Source organism: Solanum pennellii, chromosome 2, assembly GCF_001406875.1.
Source record: "Solanum pennellii chromosome 2, SPENNV200".
NCBI lineage: Eukaryota > Viridiplantae > Streptophyta > Magnoliopsida > Solanales > Solanaceae > Solanum > Solanum pennellii.
Window position 1 is genome coordinate 56,038,139 of NC_028638.1, and position 21,391 is coordinate 56,059,529.

The following is a 21,391-nucleotide window of genomic DNA, read 5'->3' on the forward strand; positions in this document are numbered from 1 at the left end:
AAATACTTCAAATTTCAATTTTTAAGGTTAAAAATAAAAACTGAAAAAGTGAATTATTTTATAAAAAAAACTGTAGTGTCTATTTATATTTATCGTGATTTTAGGAAATGCTCTAAAAAAAATAGAATGTAGAAATACCTATCTAAATAGGAGAAGAAAAAGTGCACCACAAAAAAAAACTATAATTATTATTTAAAAATTAATTAAAAAATTATAATAAAAAAATAATAATTATCATTAAAAAATTTATTTTTAAAAAATAGTTAAAATAGTCCATTAGTAGTTACTTGTAGAAATAGGATACTTTTTTCATTCATTTATAAAATTTATCTTTATATATCTAAAAGATAAAACATTTTCAAAAAACATAAATAGAAAACAATATTTGTTTTAAAAAAACATATTGCAACCTAACGTTTTAATAGATTCGAAGCATTTTTTTAGTAATAAAAAATTAAATCACGTGACATGCCATCCTAATAAAAGAGAGATAATATATTTTTTGTATCAAGCACACAGTTTAAAAAAAATAAGTAAAGTTAAGTGATATTAAAGTCCTAAAACAAACATAAGTGATATTCATAGGTAATTTTCGAAACAACTATTTAGGAAAATTACTCAGGAGGAAATGATCAAGAGCCTAATGATTGGTCACCTACTCATTATTCACTTAAATGACTTACGTAAATGGTAAATCAGCATATTCTATGGCTGTTGAGATCTTGCTGTGACTTAGTCGTTTCACTTGACACTTGTGATACACTTTTACTTTAATAGATGTTCTGCGCATAAATGAACCAACTTCGGAGTATGTTGTAACTTGTAATCATACGTGGCTCAATTTCTTTCATTCCAATTTATGTGAAGTACGTAGTTTAATCAGAACACAACTTAATTTTATTTGAAAGAGCAGAAACACGAGAAAAGTGCATTATTATATAAACAGAAAAGGAAGCGATATTTACATGTTCAACTTATTACTGATATGTTACTAAACCTTCAAGATGATTGCAATATATTTGATGTTAAAACTGAACTCATCATTACTTTAAATCTTAGGCGCAGAAGACAAAAACAGAGAGAGAGAGGGCCTAGGGGGAGCAGAAAACGTCGCCCTGTTCTAACCACTTGTGCTCATAATAATCATAATTCCTTGTGTCCAATAGACCCTGCAACTTTGCACGAACTTTGTGAAAACGAAGTCTCCTCAACACAACATTTTTGTCAAGATTTTGGTGATCAGTCGATGATTTCAAATAGAGCTCACTACTTATTACAGAGTTTCCATTCGCACCATCTTGATTCACATTCTGGGACTCAGAGAACGAAGGTTTTTGCTCTTTCGATATCATTTTTCTTTTTTTTAGAATGATTTGGATAACAACTAATCTATAAATAGGAAGGTAGATGCAAATATTTCTGTGGGCAACTCTTTTGTCTTCTTATGTATAGTAAGTAACCGTCGGACTCCTCCGGTTTTATTTTAAGCTAGTAGTTTTTACATACTGGATCACCCTTATAATAATAGTAACTTCTTATTTATCCTAAATGTGTCTATCAATTTATGGAGTAACAAAATAAAGTGTCAGCACCATATATAATAATAACAAGTGTAATAGTTATCCTCAAGTGGAAGAGGATGAGATTGAAGGTCAATGCAAATAACAGGGGAAACAAAACAGTGGGCTGCGCCACTAGTTTTATTCAAACCAACTGCGGATTTTATGCAAAATGAATCTCTATTTAAGTTATAACCCAAATTCGTAAATTTTTATGTACAACTCTATATTGATTTCTACAAACAAAATTAAATTTCTATAACCAGTTACTAATGAAATCAAAACCATCGCTCTAACTTATTTATTTATATATATACTGGACTTATCCGATTTTTGACATAGATCGAAAATACATTAGAATTTCAAATAAATATGAAAATTCGAATTCATAACATTCGAAAAAGTACAATGTGTTCGATACTAAAAACCTTTTAAGTCACTAACTTCAAATCCCGTCCTTGACTCGGTCTTCCAGGCCATGATTCATACATTTTGGAGGGATGTATATAATACGTGAATTCGATAGAAATCAGTAGCTTTGATTTCATAAATTCATAAGGTTCAAATTTAGGCTCCGCCCACAGAAACCCAAGAGACAGAGAGGTAAGGATGTGTGGTACAAGGAGGGAAATATATATGCTAAGGGGAGCAGAAAACGTCGCCCTGTTCAAGCCACTTGTGCTCATAATAATCCCTTGTCGAAAAACCCTCCAATAGAGTCTTTAAATTTCCACGAACCTTTTGCAAGCATTTATGGTGACGAAGTCTCCTCAGCACAACATTTTTGTCAAGATTTTCATGGGACAATGACTTCAAATAGAGTTGGCTACTTATTACTCTCTCTGTCTCGTCACTATCTTGATGATCACTGCCTATTTTCTCTTTGGATATCGCAAAAGCCATATCTCTTTGTATTCTCACAACATAAAAAGTATAGAAATGTTGAAGAATTGTGAGTTGTGACTATATCTATAAATAGCATTCATAATCCAAATCTTTCTGTGGGTATTATGTCTTCTTCTATATAGTTAACGCATATTTGGGTTCCTCTGGTTTTATTAAAGCAAGTGGTTTTTAATTTTTAACTACTCGAGTAATAGCAACTCCCAAAAAATGTGTCTCTCGATCAATTGATAAACAAAACATAACATAGGAAGGGTGGACTATTAACCATTTATTTAACTTATCGAGTAGCAAATGAAGTGTCAGCACAATGTAATGCTTATCCTGAAGTGGAAGAGGGGGGGACAAATTTGTTGAAAATTAAAAGGTTGAAAGGGAAAGGAGAATGCAAATTGGAGGAAACAGTGTGCTGCATCACTCGTTTTACTCTGATCATTTTACATCTATGGGCTCATTTAATAATCGTTTTTCTTTTACAACTTTGATCTTGTTAATATTATGAATAAATTCACACGAAAGAGATTTAACTCACTAATGTAAGCACGCAGGCATGGACTTCATACAGTGTTCCGTAGAATGTAGAAAGTTTCTGTGCTAAATTCTTGTGAAGGCATACAGGAAGACAAAAAAAAAATTTACTTATTTTTGCTTTGTTATATACATTTAAAATAAAAATGAAAGGGGAAGGATCATCTATTATCCTCTCATATGAATAAAATGCACTTGCTATTTATTCTTTTTTCCTAGAAAAAGCTTTAGACAAGAAAATGTTATTCATTTCTCTCCAGGAAACTTAACAGGAAGCCACTAACAATCCTTCTAGCTATAGGATTAGATATATAACGACATAATCGTCCATCGACATATGCTAGAATCCCTGATAGAACAAAATTTCCAAATCCCCATTTCCATAAAAAATCGAGCTTTTGTCCAGATGCAGGTACAATGGCTTTCTCATCATCACCTTCCACTTTCTGCTTCCAATTCACTTTCCCAACTGCTATACTAGCTTGCTTTCGTAGCATCCGAATTGCAAAACTCACAAAAAGGTGTTCACACAAGGTCAGCACTGTTGGTACTACTCGCCATTCCTAAAGCAATAAACATTAATAGCAGTGTCAAACCAACAGAATTGAAGAACAAGTCGTCTTTCTTTGGGGCCATATGTTTTTTTTTTTTTTTAAAAAAAAACTTGAATATGAGAATATAGCAGAGAGGTCAAAATTCCTCAATTTACCAAGTAAAATATGCTTAGTGCAAAGAGTGCTCGTAAATTGGAACGACTGATCAGTAATGGAGCACGGAGATAACAATGCTATATCAGGAAAGTTCATATGTTGATCACAGAAATCGTTCAGTACACAATTATCTGGTCATAGAAGAATGAAAGGGAAAAAAAGTAATACTCACACGTTCCCCCCTCATGTGACGCAAGGGACGAGCAGCTGTTGAGGTATCTCCTTTCAACAATGTTTTGCTAACAAGAAATCCCTTCACACGTTCCACAATCTCTTCTATAAGAGAACTGCTTGGTGGTAGGTTCTTCAGGATAACCTTCACAATATAAAGAACATAAAAGCCATTTGCAATTTATGTTGCATTTTGAGAATGGCACCACTACATGTGGAACTTAATTTGCTATGAACAGAAATTAGAGCTAAGCAAGCTAGATAGCCTACTGTATTACTAATTTTACTGAAGTTCTGACAAAAAATTTCAGTCTCATGAAGAATGTAATTACAGTGCTAGAAGTTTTCAGCCGCGGCATATTTATAAGTAAATAAAAAGCAGTGCTACAAGTTTTTAATTTTGGCATATCTTTGAAAAGGGCAAACCACACACGCACAAAGAACATAATTTTTAGTTACCTGGTTGTCAATGACTCTGACTCTCAGGTATTCTTGCTTATACAATGTATCTAACATGGCTTGGAGATACCCTTCAATGTATAGCTGCATTACAACCGAAAGGGTCACTAAAATTTTGATGCTTTAATATGCTAGAATAACTATAACCTCACAAACACACACTAGATATGAGATGACAGTAACCGCAGTGCATTGAAATATTCAGCACTACATGTTTGTAAAACCCCCAAAAACAACAGGAGAGAGAGCACCAACTAAACTGTCACACCGACAACAAGAGCAATAACGACAGATATGTAACAGAATTAGCAGGAGATATTCATTGTTAGCCTGACAACAGGCCCTCAGATAGAAATCAGATGCTTCGTCAACAACTATCTTTAAAATTTCCAAGCTCTTCAGAGCCATCTAGCTATTTTCTTTCATCCAAAGGAATTTGGATCCCTGTAAGCCATTTTCTTTGATAAGAAACAGATTATGGTTGATCTTACTTAGATTCCTGTAGGCCATTTATTTGATAAGAAACAGATTATGGTTGATCTAATTAGATTCCTGTAGGCCATATTACAACTTTTAGGCCTACAGAAATGATGAGTCGTTGCACCTGAAGTTAATACCTTGTAGTCTATAGCTGATAATTTTTACTCCATCAACAGTTATTTGGTTCACCATTATACAGGTTTTATGCAGTTTAAAGTGCGCTTATTCAATGTCGTATAAACTGATCCCTTCCATGATAAAAATCGTCCTCTTCCCCTTTTACAAGATAGATGAGTCACGAAGATCCAGGGGGAATGGCAAGTTAGACACGAGTTAAAAGCTCACTGAGCTGCACCAAAACCATGCCAGTTATGTCAATCAACACAACCATCTCAGCTGAGCTTTGACCAAACTGTCCGAATATTTCCGGATGGCACATTAAAATGTAGCATTGATTTATCCCACTCAAACAACAGAAGTTTGCATCCACCAGCATCTGTTATCTCTAACAGAAAGAAAATGAAATTGATAAGAAATCATCCGTGAATGTGTTGTACCTCATCAACCCCAGGACTTCGATCAAGCCCAATTTTTCGATCAGGGCCACCTTCCAAGAAAGCACTCCCCAGTAACGTAGGTTCCATTGCCAATTTAAGTATTCCTTGATGGAAACCATTCACCTGGAAAGAACACATCAAATCGATTCGGTTGACAGCCAAATTACAATCTGAAATAGTACCTAAGTAGCACTAGATCAAGGTTGAACACTTCAAGTTGGCACTTAGTAGTTACAGTATTTGTAATGCTATCAGATAAGATGTTCTTACCATTCCATTTAAACCACTAGCTTCTGCTCCTTTCAGAACCGAGTCTGATATTTCAGTGACAGCAGCAAACAGGATATTTGATCCTGCTGACTTAAACTGCATATGAAACATCCTTTGCAGCGTCATTGACAATTGCAAATCAACCATGAACAGAAAAATCAACAAAAATATATAACTTACAGTTTTCCCTAGATCACCAAAGTATCTTTTTGTTCCAGAAAACTCTTTACCATCAATACACTTACGAATGAGTTTGAAAGTACCTTCATCCAAAAGGTAAGCAGAGACTTTGATAAGGAAACATACATAAATAAAAGGGGAAAAGTCATACTTGCCAGTAAATTCCAAGAGACCTGCAGCAAAGATTGTCATACTAATTCTTCATCATAAAGCAAATTGAACCGGAAAAGCAGCTGATATCATTACTCTCATGAGAGTTGGGTATAAAGTACTGTATAGAAGTCTGACATCCTATAATCTATTTGCACTGGAATTCAAATGTTCGAGCTGTTTTATGGTTTGAAAACTCTCCTTGATTCAGATTTATCTAGTTATCAGCTTGGATTGGATTAAGTTACAAATTATCTCATTAAACATTAATTCGAAGAACTTTCTGCGTCATAGGCGCTCAAGAAAATGGGCAGAGTTAGCAATGCACAATTTTGCCTTGACATACAAGCTGTTTTCACTTGCCTATGCCTAATACGCCACTTCAGTATGATAATGTTGCTAAAAAGGTTTCAGTTTTGACAAGATTTATGGCGTACCAAAACAGCCCCCAACACAAGATCATTTCCACTAAGAAGCACACCTTGCAAAGGCACGTTAACCCAAAATAAGAAGACAGTAATATTCAAATAGTCTCCCATTAAACACACAGTTTTTCTTAAATTTCACATGAAGTATTCGTTTCCTGGTATTCTGATGCAAAGGCAAATTCAGTAGGGGCTGGAACAAAAGACCCCGTAAAAGCATCACTGCATCAAAGGAGATTAGCCACATAAATGCTTGTCCATGGAAGTACAGGTCACGTAACTGAGCAGTACTCATCTTAAGTCTAAACATGGATGCATCAAGCAGTAAGCCAAGGATTTCGGAGTTTTCATGGGCATACCAATTGTGAGGCCAGGAAGATTAAGATGGCCAGTAGAAGGATCAAAGAAAACATCCAGAGATGATGAAGCTAAGTCGTCAAATATAGAAGCAAAAGCTGGTGGCAGCAAGGGACTTCCCTTTGCAATGTATACTGCTCTCATTGCATACCTAGAGTGAATGGCAATTTTCAGCTACTATTGAGCAATAATTATTGAGAACACAAGCCAAACAAGTAAACACAGGCTTACCAAGAATAATGTTGGGCACATTTAATTGACAACTCCCGCAAAGTGACCAATGCATGAGTTACAAGGATGCCATTGAGCTCTACAGTCATATTTTTGACGGGAGGTATCTAAAAATGCAGATATCGGAAACAGAATGTTACACCACAGGTATAATCAAGAACAGACCTTTGCTCAAATAGTAAGTATGAACAACTGTAATGAATTTTAATATTCCCTCATCAATTGACATTATATCCTTCCATCCTGGGACAAGTTGACATCATCCTAGTAGTGGCTTCCGCAAGAAATTCACTATATATTCATAATTATTGGAAGCAATTATAGATATAATGACAAGAACAGTAAATTAGCTTCATTTTTGTTTTCAACTATCACAAGTTTCAAGAGTTCAAATTTTGAACTTTAATATTGTGTTCTCTCTGAAACTAACTTTTCAACTACTATCTTAATGTGATATAGAAGCCATCTTAACATATTAAACTCCATTCCACTCAAATGGTGTCACGTAAAAGGGACAGAGGAAGTACTATGTATCAGACCTTTATAACACTGTGAAGTAAAGATCTTAGTGTCTCTTGCGTGGAGCTATGGTTAGCATAAGATTCCCCCGGAAGAAAGCTTGCCACAACCTTTAGGAACATTATTAGGAAAGAAAACGCGAGTTAATTCTTGGTGATAAATTAACTTCCTTGGAGAGGGGGGCATAGTGAAACCAAAGTTCTGTAGACACCTTAACAGGATGTATCTCAAAATGATCAATATAATACTTTTGACTTGGAGTATTTGTATCTCTGAGGGACGTTCTCCAGAAAGGAACAATTCTCATTAATGTCTCTTCATCGAGGTTGAAATCAAGGGGCTGCAAAGAAAAATCAGCGGTATCAAAATGGAACAAACAGGATATGCAAGTATAACAAAAATATGACAGTGATCCAGCCACACGTCAATTCCTTGTAGATCTTGGAACATTATGTTAAAGGCCTATAAATGTCCCTGCCAAAACAGATGGATCTTGTACAAGAATATGATAGTTCCAGAAGAGAGATTCATACAGTATATGTGTACAGCACAGTATACCTGGAGCACAATTGATAAGTGTTGGACATGTTTGACACTAGAACTTGATGCAGCTAGAACAAGTCCAACACGGAGTACACGGTCATTTGTGTCGATATTTTCTACGTGGTGCCTCCGAAGCATTGATGCAAAAGGAGCTCCAATCCACTTAGGCTCCACACTCAGTGACTGCATCATGATTACAGAGACATTGGCAGTTTGAGGTTGAGAATACCATCAGGCAAGTCATTAGAATCAGACTTGGGACAGATGAGAACCACCACAGAAATGAATATAAAGCACCAGAATAGAAGATTACCTGTACCCTGAGATGGTTGAGCTTGTGCTTTTCGGCAAACACGGCATCAAAGTCTATCCTATTCAGTCTTGCCAGAATGATTGGATTATAGATCAATGCATTGCTCTTATCCTTGTCAACTCCATCCTTCAGTAGGTTAAAAGACGAATATGAACATCAGGTAAATGAGCTACTCCCTCCGTTCCAAAATACTTGCCACAATGATATTTTTAAGAGTCAAACCATATGAACTTTGACGAACATTTTAAAATTTATTTTTTCAACATATTTGATATAAGAAAAATTACAATTTATAGTACTTCTATAGTTTTTTAAAAATCTAAATTTTAATTTTAAAATATTGAATTAATTTTATCTAATTTAGCTTTAAAATTAGTCAAACTAACTCTAGAGAAGCGAAATATGACGACTATTTTTGGAACAGAGGGAGAGTCTTTTAAGCAATTGAGCACAATTAACCAGGCTGCAATAAAATGCCACATGGAAGCCAAGCTGAGTTTGTTATTGGATATCAAATATACACAAGCTATATGATGAACTCTGATGTCAAATTTCTCTCTTCCTTTCCATCTTACTTGATCACGAAGCTGAATCATAGCCCACATTCTTAATGACAAAGGAACAATCTCCTCGAGCTTGCTTTGGGAAGTTCAGCACAGTACTTCAACAGTTTGGCATGACTCGTAGTGGAGCTGATCACTCGATGTTTTATCGGCATTCTGCACAAAATCGATGTATCTATTTGGTTGTTTACGTTGATGATATTGTTATCACCGGTATCACTGATTTGAAGTAAAATCTCTTTAAACATTTCCAAACTAAAGACCTTGGCAGATTGAAGTATTTTCTAGGTATTGAGGTTGCTCAATCTAGTTCAGGTATAGTTATTTCCCAACGCAAGTATGCCTTTAGACATTCTTGAGGAGACAGGAATGATGGGATGTAGACCTATTGACACTCCTATGGATACCAATGTTAAACTCCTTCCAGGACAAGGGGAGCCACTTAGTAATCCTGAAAGGTATAGACAGCTCGTCGGAAAGTTGAATTATCTCACAGTTACTAAACCTGACATCTCTTTTCGTGTGAGTGTTGTAAGTCAGTTTATGACTTTCCCTCGTCGAAGTCATTGGGAAGCTGTGGTTCGTATTCTGCGATATATAAAGTCAGCTCATGGGAAAGGACTACTCTTTGAGAATCAAGGCCATGAGCATATCATTGGATATATACAGATGCTGATTAAGTAGGATCACCATCTGACAGACGTTCGATATCCGGATATTGTATTTTAGTAGGAAGTAATTTGGTGTCGTGAAAGAGTAAGAAACAAAATGTGATTGCACGATCTAGTGCAGAATCAGAATATCGAGCAATGACGACAGCAACTTGTGAGCTAGTTTGGATCAGACAGTTACTGGGAGAACTAAAATTTGACAAAATTAATCAGATGAAACTTGTATGTGATAATCAAGCGGCTCTTCATACCGCATCAAATCCAGTGTTCCATGAAAGGACTAAGCACATTGAGATTGACCGTCACTTTGTCAGAGAAAAAAATACTCTCAGGAGATATTGTTACAAAATTCGTGAAGTCAAATGATCAGCTTGCCGATATCTTCACCAAGTCCGTCATAGGTCCTCGTATTAATTACATTTGTAACAATCTAGGTACATATGATTTGTACGCAACAGCTTGAGGGGGAGTGTTAGAATAGAATAAGTATTTCCTACTTAAAATAGGAATAGGAATAAGAATAAGAATAGGATTCCTAGTCGGAAAAGGATTCTAATCTAGTGTCTATAAATAGGGTCTCAATGTAAAATTTACATACACAATTCAATAATATTTTTCCCCATATATTTCTCACAATGTCTAAACCACATCTTATTACTAAGATATTGTATCTAAGATCTGAATATTGAATTAATAAATGGCTTCTTTTCTCAACTTTAGAAAAGAAAATTTACCTTTAGTTAAAATAACAAATATACAGAGAAGAGAAACTGCAAAAGGAGATCAAGAGGGATGATAGAGTTCTCAGATTTTCATTGAAGATATGAACTTAATAGACCTTCAGCTGCAAGATAGCAGTTACACTTGGTTCGAAGGGGACAATCAAGACACAGCTTCCAGGATCGACAGATTCTTGCTTTCAGAAGAATGTGATGATTGTTTTAGCAACATAAAGCAGTCCCCTTTGCAAAGGTTGACGTCTGATCACATTCCTTTGGTTTTACAGGGTGGTTCTTGTAAAAAGAGAACTGTTTTAAATTTGAAAACTGGGTGGCTTGGGACTACAAGCTTCAATGACAGGATCAAAGAGTGGTGGAACTCTTTCAATTTTAAAGGGAGGCCTGACTTTGTGCTATCATGTAAATTGAAGGCACTCAAACATAAACTAAAGGAATGGAGCAGAAGTGAGGCTGGCAACCTAGTGATCATAGAAAACAAACCCTAGAACAATTGGCTGAAATGGATCTGGAGGCAGAAGTCAAGGTCCTTATGGTTAAAGGAAGGCGATAGGAATACCAAGTTCCTTCATACAGTTGCAACACTCATAAAAGGTTCAACTACATAGACCAGCTTACAGGCAAAGCAAATTAACCGAGAAGTCTACAAGAAAAGAAAGTGCCATTATTGACTTCTACCAAAAGTTGTAATCAGAGACCACTCACTAGAGACCTACCAGTATGCTCAATAATTGTCCCACTCTTTCAGTGGAAGACAAGGTGAAATTGCAGGACAACTTCACTGAGGAGGAAGGCTTAAGGTGTCTGAAATTGTGTGCAGGAAATAAAGCTCCTGGTCCAGATGGTTTCTCCATGGGTTTCTTCATCAAACGTTGGGAGATTGTGAACCTGGACATTATGAATGCCCTTTTTTGAAAGAAGCTTCAATGCAACATTCATAACTCATCCCTAAGAAAAAAGGTGCTAAGGAATTAAGAGATTATAGGCCTATTAGCTTGATAGGAAACATCTATAAATTATTCTCAAGAGTGATAGAGGCTGGAAGGAGTGATTTGCAGTTTTAGTGGCAAATGAAGCAATAGACTCAAGAGTGCAACAAAAGAAGTCTGATATGCAAACTAGATTGATAAAAAGCATATGATCATGCAAAACTGGGAGTACTTGCTATCTATGCTGAAGAAGTTGGGTTTTGGGCAAAAATGGATACACTGGATCAGATTTTGTATATCCACAATTAGTTATTTTGTGTTAATTAACGGATCACTTGCTGACTTCTTCAAGGCTCAGAGGAGTCTCAGGCAAGGATATCCTTTGTCTCCTTTTTTGTTTATCATTGCCATGGAAGGACTGAACATTATGTTCAAAACAACTAATTTGTATGGATGCATAAAGGGATTTGAGGCAGCTAGGGCAGAGAGAGAGAGAGCCTAGAGGTGACTCATTTGCAATATGTTGATGACACCCTCATATTCTGTGATGGTGATAGAAACCAATTGAGACATCTCAAAATAATTCTAGTGCTCTTCGAAGGCATCTCAGGCCTTTACATAAACTGGGATAAGAGCTTCCTTTACCCCATTAATGATGTTCCCCACATGAACCTGTTGGCAGCTATTCTTTTTTTTTTTAAGCAGGTAACTTTGTATATTACTACAACCAGAACATAGGCAGTACTGAGCCATATTTACAATAAGATAATCAAATCCAGCTATCTGAACCTAAATCGAGTCTGGTACATCAATTAGGGAGATAGTGTCGTTTGAGTATAATTGATTACACCAAAAACACAGTAGCAACAAGCAATTAAGCTTGACTTTTGGATGCTATTTTCTATAGTATCAGAACATCTGGAATTCCTCTCCTTCCATATTGCCCATCAAATGCTAGCAGGGATAATTCTCCATCTCTCTCTGCTCTTAGACTGCATTCCAGCTTCTTCCCAAATCTGAATGGCTTCAGTGATCTTGCTTGGCATTACCCATGACATGCCCTTGAGATTTAGGAATAGTCTCCACAGCTGGCTAGTTACTCTACACTGTAAAAAAAGATGGTTAACTGTCTCAGCAGTTATCCCACAAAATAGGCACATTGAGCACAACGGAATCCCTCTCTTCATTAGGTTGTCTTGGGTTAGAACTGCTTCCTTAGCCAATAACCACACAAAACATGATACTTTGAGGGATATTTTGGATTTCCAGATTCCTTTTGAAGAACAGTTACTTGTCAACTGGTAGGAGTTGTTCAACTAGTAATAAGCACAATTCAACTTAAAAATACCTTTTTTGTTGCCCTTTCACCATAAAGTATCCTGACCACCCTCCAATCTCTTGAGTAGACCAATGGTGTTGTAAAATCAGCAAGTCTCTGAATCTCCCAAGAACCTGTTGGCATCTATTCTAGGAGGAAAGGTAGGGTCTTTGCCAACCATTTATCTGGGAATACCTTTTGGGGTCCAAGTCAAAGTCTACTGAGACTTGGGATACTGCTATTGAGAAATGTGAAAAGAAATTGGCAAGATGGAAGACCCAATACTTGTCAAGAGGAGGTAGACTGACTTTGATCAACTCGGTCTTGATTCACTTACAACATTCATGATGTCATTGTTTCCCATTCCAGACATGAGTCAACAAGAGATTGGATAGAATCAGGAGGAACTTCATATGGCATGGTGACAGAGAGGAAAGACCATCATATGGTCAAGTGGAACTTAATAATTTGTGGAAAAAATGAGGTGACTTGAGTATTCAGAACCTGGAAATCCAAAGTAAAGCTCTAATGATGAAGTGGTTGAGGAGTTCACTAAAGAAGAACACCTATTGTGGGGATGATTGACTAAAGCCAAATAAGAACAAGAGGATAGCTGGATGACCAAGGAGGTCAATACTCCATATGAGGTCAGCCTATGGAGAAATATCAGTGTCCTTTAGAGTGAATTGAAAAACCCAATCAAGAATCAAAGTGGCAAATGGAAACAAAACTAGGTTTTGGAAGGATAATTGGCATGAGGTTGGTATCATGGAACGGGTCTTTCCGGATATCTTCAACCTAGCCCTTCACCAACAAAAAACTATAGCTGACATGTGGACATCTGACGGGTGGAGCTTGAATACTAGAAGACATTTCAATGATTGGGAGGTTCAAAGAGTGGCTGATTTCCTCAGCAAACTTGATCAATTTCCTGGGGTTCAAGCTGGTGAAGATCATATGGTGGCAGGGCAACTCCAACAATATTTTTAAGGTCAATGCTGCCAACAAAATAATGAACCAGTCCAACCACCAGATAGCAAACTGGTCATGGAAACAAATTTGGAGGATAAAAGTTCCCCACAAGGTATCAATTTTGCATGATTACTAGCAAAGGAGGCCAATCTAACAGGGGACAACTTGATGAGCAGAGGTATGAAACTGTGCTCAAGATGCTTCCTGTGTAACAGCTGAGACATTTAACCATCTATTTTTACATTGTCCATACGCATCTCATTTGTGGAGAATCATCCTAAACCTTAAGGATATAGCATGAATAATGCCAGGAAAGATAACAACGGCTCTTAGCAGCTGGAAAGGAACATGTTCACTCGCTCTAACCCAACAAAAAAGGGCATAGTTCCATTTGGTGGGTGTGTCTAGGGTGAATGTTAAGGATAGGACAGTGTTCTGAAAGGCATCGTTGCCTTTTACTGGCGTGGTGATGCGATTTTGGAAAGACGATCAATAGCGACCTAAAGGCGAAAGGCGACACGGCGAGGTGAGGTGAAAGGCATCGCCTTTTTAATTTTTCTATTTAAAAGGGTCTGATTTAATAATTAAATGGCAAAATTAGGGTTTTTTTTTGGGTGCTTTTGCAAACCTGGGCTCCTCTTCGCTCTATCGTGACCTGCACTCTTCTTCTCCTCTTCCTCGTGAGTCGCGACTCTCTGGCCTTCGAGAGGACGAGACCTTCGCGATTGCTGCTCAGGTACAAAAGTTCATTTTTTTTTCTTCTTTATCTTCTTCTTCTGTTCTTCTCTTCTTCTCTTTTTCCTCTTCTTCTTCTCTACTCTGTTTTTTGGTGGTGATGGCACAGTGCTCTATTTTTAGAAAAAAATTGAAGCTACTGTTGAACAGTGAACTGACTGCCTATATTTTAAAATTCAATCCTTCTATATTTATATCTTCCCTACTCAATTTAGTTTTTACTAATTAATACAGTATTGCTTGTCAATTGTCTCATGAATTATTGAGTCATTCAAGTTCTGGACTTTTCTTATCTACCATTAGCTTTTGAATTGAAATATTTGCTAATATATGTTATTTTTATTGAGATTTTTGGATACTTATATATACAGTAAATATTTTAAATTTTTGGTATTAATTCACACCTCAATTCAAAAAGGTGAGTGCCTCGCCACGAGGCGAGGCGAGGCAGACCCTTGTCGCCTTTTGTCGTCTTTCACCGTCCAAAACACTGAGAGATGCAGAATTCTCCCAGCTTGTACCCAGTGGACAACTTGGAAGGAGAGGAATTCCAAATGTTTTGAGAGCTTCGAGAATGATGTGCAGAAGATCAAATTGAACTTCATCTTACTGCTAGGTATAATAAGATTTACTCTAACGATACTGTGTCTATCATAGATGTTCTAGATTCTTTATAGCTAGAGAGGGAAGACACTAGAGCTCTATTGTAAATATGGTCTCAGTACTACCCAAGTACTGTTTTGATCCCTGATATGACACCAAGTTCCTGATTCAAAAATAAAATAAAGTATAGAATTCGAATAAATTAACAATAATTGTTATATCCACAACATACTAGAGAAAATATTAATTTACGTGGTGTTGTATAAACTGTTTCTTTAAGGAACCACACTCTAAAAGTCAGTGATGGCGGTGGTCAGTAATGACGTTTTGGCTAGTGGTGGTCGTTGTTGGATGAGTGTTGATATTGCATGCCTACAAGAAACTAAATGGATAGGGACAAACACTAGAGAGATAGTAACACATGTTTAATTAAATTATGATATCGTGGGGTAAAAAGAATAGGAATGGAGTGGAAATTATTGTAGAACCAGGACTAAACGATAAGGAGATAAGATAAAGCGAGTTCCCACTAAGTCTTACATGGAAAAATGAAACAATCAATATTATCAATGCATATGCTCTACAAATAGGATTATATACGGAAGCTAAAACTAAATTTCAGGAAAATATAACACCCTGGTTCAAGCTATTCCAGGCTACCAAGATATCTTCACTAGTTGAGATCTAAATGGTCAGGGGGATAAAGATACTCATGGTTTTGACAAAGCACTATATAGAACTGGAAATGAGGAAGGAAAAGCTATCCTGCAGTTCACTTTAGCTTTGATTTAGAAGAAGCTACCACATATCTTAAAGAAAGATATTCCCACAACAAAGCATACCCAATGTAATCCACAAGTGGAGTCTGGGGAACATTGACAAATAGGGTTGTCCCAAGTACGAAGGGACAGAACCTCATAAACGGACTGTAAAGTAGTACTAGGAGAAGTGCTGACTACCAACCTAGACCACCCAACATAGGTTTTGGGTGTAAAGCGTAAGGGTAGAGTGAGAAGAAGAAAGCTGAGAATTCAGTGGCCGGCGATAAATTTTTCTAAACAGTTACCAATTTCAAGAAAAACTGTGGAAGAAGGGAGTATTTGACTTGATGGGGAATGTAAAAATCCCGTGGAAGATGATACACCATTACATTTCATCACAGGAAAGAAAATGAATTAAGACTGATCTCAAGAAACAGAACACAAATAACCTCTAGTCTGTGATATTACTAAAAGAATGTCCATTTCCTAAGTGCAAAACCTCCTCAACAAGAGAGTCAGTTTGGATGTCTATGCAGATGACCCATTCTTAAGGGAAATTTCCAATCGAAGGGAACATGCTATTTTCATTGTATAACTTATTCAAGATTAGCCATTAGGTATTAATTTTTTCAGAAAAAATCAATTCACTCAAGAACATTGAAACTGTTAGTTTGAAATAATCAAACAGCTATATGAAAAATGGTTAAGGACGCAGTGATGGCAAAAAAACAAAAATACTTGATATACTTACTTGCTTTGCACGTTCCAGTAATTGAATTGCAAAACAGGATATTCTTAGCTGCATCTTTGTGCAGGAATGGAATGAAGTGTCCCCTCTTCGTCTATCAGAAAACTCACAAATTCTCAGAACTCTAGTCAAGCCCTCTGCATATACTTCAAAGCCTAGCTTATTGATCTCCAAGCCAGTTAATTGCCGAAACCAATTTTTCTTTGGATCTTCTGGCTTCTTTTCCAGAGGTAAATGAAGCCCTAAACCTCTCTGTTGCTTAATCCTGTAAAATGGTTTCCATTCACGCACTTTATCCAAGTTTATTTCACGTTGTAGATGTAAAGCTGCAAGATAAAAACTACCAAAATAAGATTATACAGTCATCCTAAATTGGAAAAAAAATGCATGCACATGTGAACAAGACAAGTACTTCCCAGCACAAATGGTAAAAACAGTACCTCCAATCAAACAGAAAGCACAGCTGATCCTCTTTTTTTTTAAAACAATACATACACAAGTGAACAAGATGCGCACTTCCCATCATAAAAGGTAAAAAACAGTACCTCCAATTCAACAGAGAGAGCACAGCTGCTTCTTCATTTTCCTAGATATAATTTTTAAGCAAGGAAATGGTCTATATAGACGATATTAACTAATGAGGATTAAGGCCTAGTTGTCGCTGCGACTGTTGCACTAAAATTCCTTTTGACCTGGTTAGAGACTTCAATGGTAGTGTAAGGATAAGTGTGAGCATTAGCAAACGCCTGGTTATTAGGAACCCCTAATTTTACTTAAACGACATATTGTTAAGCATAGCAACAACCTGGCCTAAATTGAATGAAACGAATATGAAGGATGCATATATAGGTCACCCTAACTAGTTTGGGACTAAGACGTATTAGTTGATTTTATTGATAAATTACCATACCTTTTCACAGAAATGTATCACCTTTGAACAGAACTTTGAAATTCAATTTTTAATGTGAATTCTGTGAAAACACTGCTTTAGCACTTGACTAATCAAATAATTCCCCCCCCCCCCTTTTTTAACAGCTAAAACTTTTGGATTAAATGGTTCACGCTATTCAAAATCAATGCATAAAATACAACAGACTAATCTTAACTGAAAAAAAAGAGACTAAAATAATGAGTGTGCATCATTAATATATGCAATTAAACTTATGTAGTATCTGTTCTAGTGAAAGCTTTAAAACGCCGACAGCTACCGTCAATCTGGACGACAAGCTTATGGTCAAGTCTCAGGTCATCCCAGACATAGCCAGCAATACTTCCAGATGCCAAAACCTCCGGCTCTGGTAAACCCTGCAGGTTCACCAAGATAAAGGAACACAATAAGAGTTAATTGCCTGAGAACAATATGTTGCAACTTGCAAGGTCAAAGCATTGGAAACAATGAAAACATATGCAAAACCTTCTGATAATATGTAATAGAAGTATTTTCCAAGTGGTTCTCAATCCGGTAAGGCAGGTCTATATTTGCTGGCCAACAGAAGCGTAATACAATTGTAGGACCATCTTCTACCACATGAACAGTGGCAAATTCATAGATGTCTGAGTTATGCTGCGTTGCAAGATCTGACTGTTGAACAGAATCAGACGACTTCTTGAATTTAAGAAAAAATCGTCCAAGTGAAGCAATACAAACTGGTCCTGACCAGGAGAAATTGGCCTTATTTGGTTGAAATTGAACAAAAAATGATGAGTCATTATGGGGTTTTGCATGTTTTTTGAGGAAATTCTGTAAGAAAGGGTTTCTTTTCATTGTTGTTATCTCATTTCTACTCCTCAAAGTTAATGCTGTTCTCTGTTTACTGTTGAGTGTAACAACTGTGTCAGTGCCATCCTCCTAAGACAAAAATGAATTTAGTCCTCAACTCTATCAGTTTAACACAGCAAGTGAAAGCTTGGATCAAAAACTAAAACAAAGACTAACCTCCACGAAACATTGACGGACAGTGATGATTTCGTCCGACTCATTTAGTATCACATATCTGGGATGCATTGATACAACCTGCAGTGGAACTGCTTTGCTAGCAGATGGTTTCAAAGAGACTCCTAACTTCGTAACAGTTTTGGAACCATATTCTCCTTCCACTTCAAGGTTCAACCCTGTAAGGCCTGATAAAACATCCAAATTCAAGGGTGCTTTGGAAGCTCTCTCATCCAATAGTGTGATGTGCACCTTGTGGCATCTAGTAATGGTAAGCAGGAATCATGCAGGGTCAAAAATGTTATGTCATAACTGCTGATAGATGGAAAAGGAGAGACAATATGGACTCAATTAAACTAGTAAAAATAATTTACTTGCTGAGCCATGATTTTATTGATCTGGGAGGAAGATAAGATCCTAATTCTGGAGACACTAGGGAAGCAATATTTTCCCCGGCATGCCTGGATATAATAGTACATTCAGCAAAAAACAAAACTGAGCCAAATGAAAAAATTACAAATCATCTTGGATTGAAGATTACCTAGAAACAAGCTTATGATTTGCAGGAAAACAAAACAAGGAAAATTCGGTATTATTCTCCAAGGTGTAAGAAGTAAAAACAGCAGCCTGCACACACAGAGGCAAATTTAACACCTAGCCATAAGGTAATAAGCAGCTCAGTAGGAACATTACCTCCAATATCCCTCTTAGTCCACGAGATAATCTCAGTAATGCAAAATACTTCCCATTGTCAAAATCTAATTCGATATCCAAAAACTGAACTTTAGTTTTGCGCTTCTGCAGCCTTCTCGCACTGTCACTACTATTGATTGGTTTGCAGCTTGTACCAAATGAAGTTAAGGTAATAGTGAAATAAATTGCAGCAGGATTTGCATATAAGTTGACAGCCGACCCAGAGTGAATAGTAGCCTCATTGCATACGCAGTCAACACTATTAGTAGATGGCGGACCTGTACAAAAGCAGCTGTCAGTAATAAAATGCATCAACTAACATTTGAACCAGATTTAATTGGCTATCACCTGTATCATTGAGTTTCACATGAATCTCCATATCTAAGAAGTTGGTGAAGCGAACAGTAGGAAGCAGAAATATTTCTTTCTGCTCTTGCAAGGAAACTGGTGAATTTTTATCTGCACGCACATATCCAAAGTTATCTGGATATATGATAGGTACATCTTTCCCAATGCTTTCGACCAGAAAATGAATGTTTGCAACTCGTCTATCCTCTGACACAATAGCACAATGTGCCGTACTTAAGGAATATTTGATTGGTTGAAAAGAAAATGCTTTCCGCACTTGGTAAGTTAGTTTATCAAATATCCCAGATAGTCTAACAGGCTTTCCACCTCTAAGATCATCTGACCAGCAAGCTGATGGGTTTTCAAAATTTGTCAAGACATCTGTAACTTCAGGTCTAAAAGAAAGAAGGAAGTTACCTGCAAATTAATTTCCAACATCATGAATTTCCTTGGTAGAAGCATATTCAGAGATTATGGGGCATCAGTAGCTGGCTTGAATAAACAAGTGCTACTAGCTGTAACAGAACATCAACTATTTCCATTCTATGTTGCTCGGACTCTTCAAAAACGTCAATGGTGCATGTCAGATTCTTCAAAAGTAGTGTGTTTTTGGAGAATCCGGCTAGCATTCAGCATCGAAAGTGAAGAGCTCATGCAACATAGGTTCAAATAAGTACAATAGTAAGAAAATTTGACATTGCACATTTACTACAGGGGAAGACAGAAATATAGTATTTTACGACAGGATCAACAGAGTCTTAGCAGATTTCTGTATTTGTTTTTATGAGAAACTGAGTTTCTAACATCATAACCTCCGAAGCACCTTTAATCTCTCTGTTAAACCATCAGATCTGTCATGGTTTCCAGAAGCAATTGAGCCCTTAAATTTGACAAAGTTTTAGGTGATTAGCTAATAAGAACAGAACATAATAGGAGTCATTTGCAATATCAGTGTTATGAAAAGACATCCCTTTGTTGCTTAAAGCAATGAAGCAATATGAAGCAAGGAGTTATCACCTCATGAGTGAAGCCATGTGTTCAAACAATGATGCGCAAGTGATCCAATTGAGAAGTGTTTGGTCCTTTGACTAGAGTTGGGTAAAATTTGCCTTTTTGTACTTAAATGTTGAAAATAGTTATTTTGATTGAAAGCTTTGGTTATTATAGTACAAATTCACATATGTTTGGTATTTTTATTTTTTGTAAATCATGTGCTTCACTCAAAGAGGTGGCGCTTTCCCTTCTCACTTTTTGCTTCAAGCCTCAGAGACGCCATCGCTTTTTTGCTTTTCGCTTTAAGAGACACAGAAATACTCAGGTACCACTCAGCAATTTTTAATCTCAGAGTTCCCTTTTCTGCATTTAAGGTTCCCAAATTTTCTTACATCAGAACAGAGCACAATTTATATAGTTGTAATAAGAAAGCATGAATTTACTAAGAGCTAAGAATATGTCATTTTTTGGGCCATATGTCACATACCATTCATCTAGTGTTCCCTGCCAAAGGAAGACACACAATTAAGCAAAGGTCATATACACACAGTAAATTTGTTCCAAGAATATATTCAAGCAAAATGATGAGCTGATATAAAGTCTAGTATCGAACAGCTGAATTCTAGCTCCTGCTACCACTCTATGTGCCTTGAACAGCTTCTAGAATCTGATACATAGATACGAAATTCATTCTTAGGCTAAAGATCTTCTACAGAAGTGTCATGCACAGAGCCAATAGCTCAGGTTAATCTCGATTACTCGAAGTAAAAACCCGTCCAGATTACAATCAAACTTTTGACGGTTGTATATCTTTGTTTTGTGATGAAAAGCTTGGGTTTTTTTACCTATTTAAGTCTGTATTGTTCTCATTCAATTTCAAGGGTTTCTAAAATTTCAGTTAAGAGCTTTTATGGACAAATTTTCAGAATTTTCAATTTGCAGAAATTATTAAAGATAGCAGATTTTATCCCTGTTGAGAATCTAGACAAGATATCCCTCATCTTATCTGAGAGTCTAAGAGCCTGTTTGGAT

General features: G+C 36.5%; 1 protein-coding gene across 3 annotated transcripts in view; it reads right to left on the minus strand.

Annotated features, from left to right (window-relative positions):
• Positions 1-3,080: 3,080 nt before the first annotated feature.
• The window catches only part of LOC107011015, a 41,100-nt gene continuing 22,789 nt past the window's right edge, over positions 3,081-21,391 (minus strand). For 2 of the 3 annotated variants that reach the window (XM_015210325.2, XM_015210326.2), the window contains exons 17-36: positions 19,367-19,783; positions 19,019-19,296; positions 18,867-18,952; positions 18,700-18,786; positions 18,329-18,587; positions 17,807-18,241; positions 17,601-17,697; positions 16,396-16,718; positions 8,356-8,481; positions 8,058-8,225; positions 7,711-7,839; positions 7,520-7,609; positions 6,981-7,087; positions 6,752-6,900; positions 5,818-5,900; positions 5,638-5,733; positions 5,368-5,490; positions 4,331-4,414; positions 3,873-4,016; positions 3,081-3,553 (exon numbers count right to left, since the gene is read on the minus strand). In XM_015210325.2, coding sequence (XP_015065811.1) covers positions 3,233-3,553; positions 3,873-4,016; positions 4,331-4,414; positions 5,368-5,490; positions 5,638-5,733; positions 5,818-5,900; positions 6,752-6,900; positions 6,981-7,087; positions 7,520-7,609; positions 7,711-7,839; positions 8,058-8,225; positions 8,356-8,481; positions 16,396-16,718; positions 17,601-17,697; positions 17,807-18,241; positions 18,329-18,587; positions 18,700-18,786; positions 18,867-18,952; positions 19,019-19,296; positions 19,367-19,783 — 3,602 coding nt within the window. In that variant the 3' untranslated portion in view covers positions 3,081-3,232. Of the gene's footprint in view, positions 3,554-3,872; positions 4,017-4,330; positions 4,415-5,367; positions 5,491-5,637; positions 5,734-5,817; positions 5,901-6,751; positions 6,901-6,980; positions 7,088-7,519; positions 7,610-7,710; positions 7,840-8,057; positions 8,226-8,355; positions 8,482-8,731; positions 9,075-16,395; positions 16,719-17,600; positions 17,698-17,806; positions 18,242-18,328; positions 18,588-18,699; positions 18,787-18,866; positions 18,953-19,018; positions 19,297-19,366; positions 19,784-21,391 lie in introns of those variants that run through there. The other variant, XM_027914824.1, reaches the window with a different exon arrangement.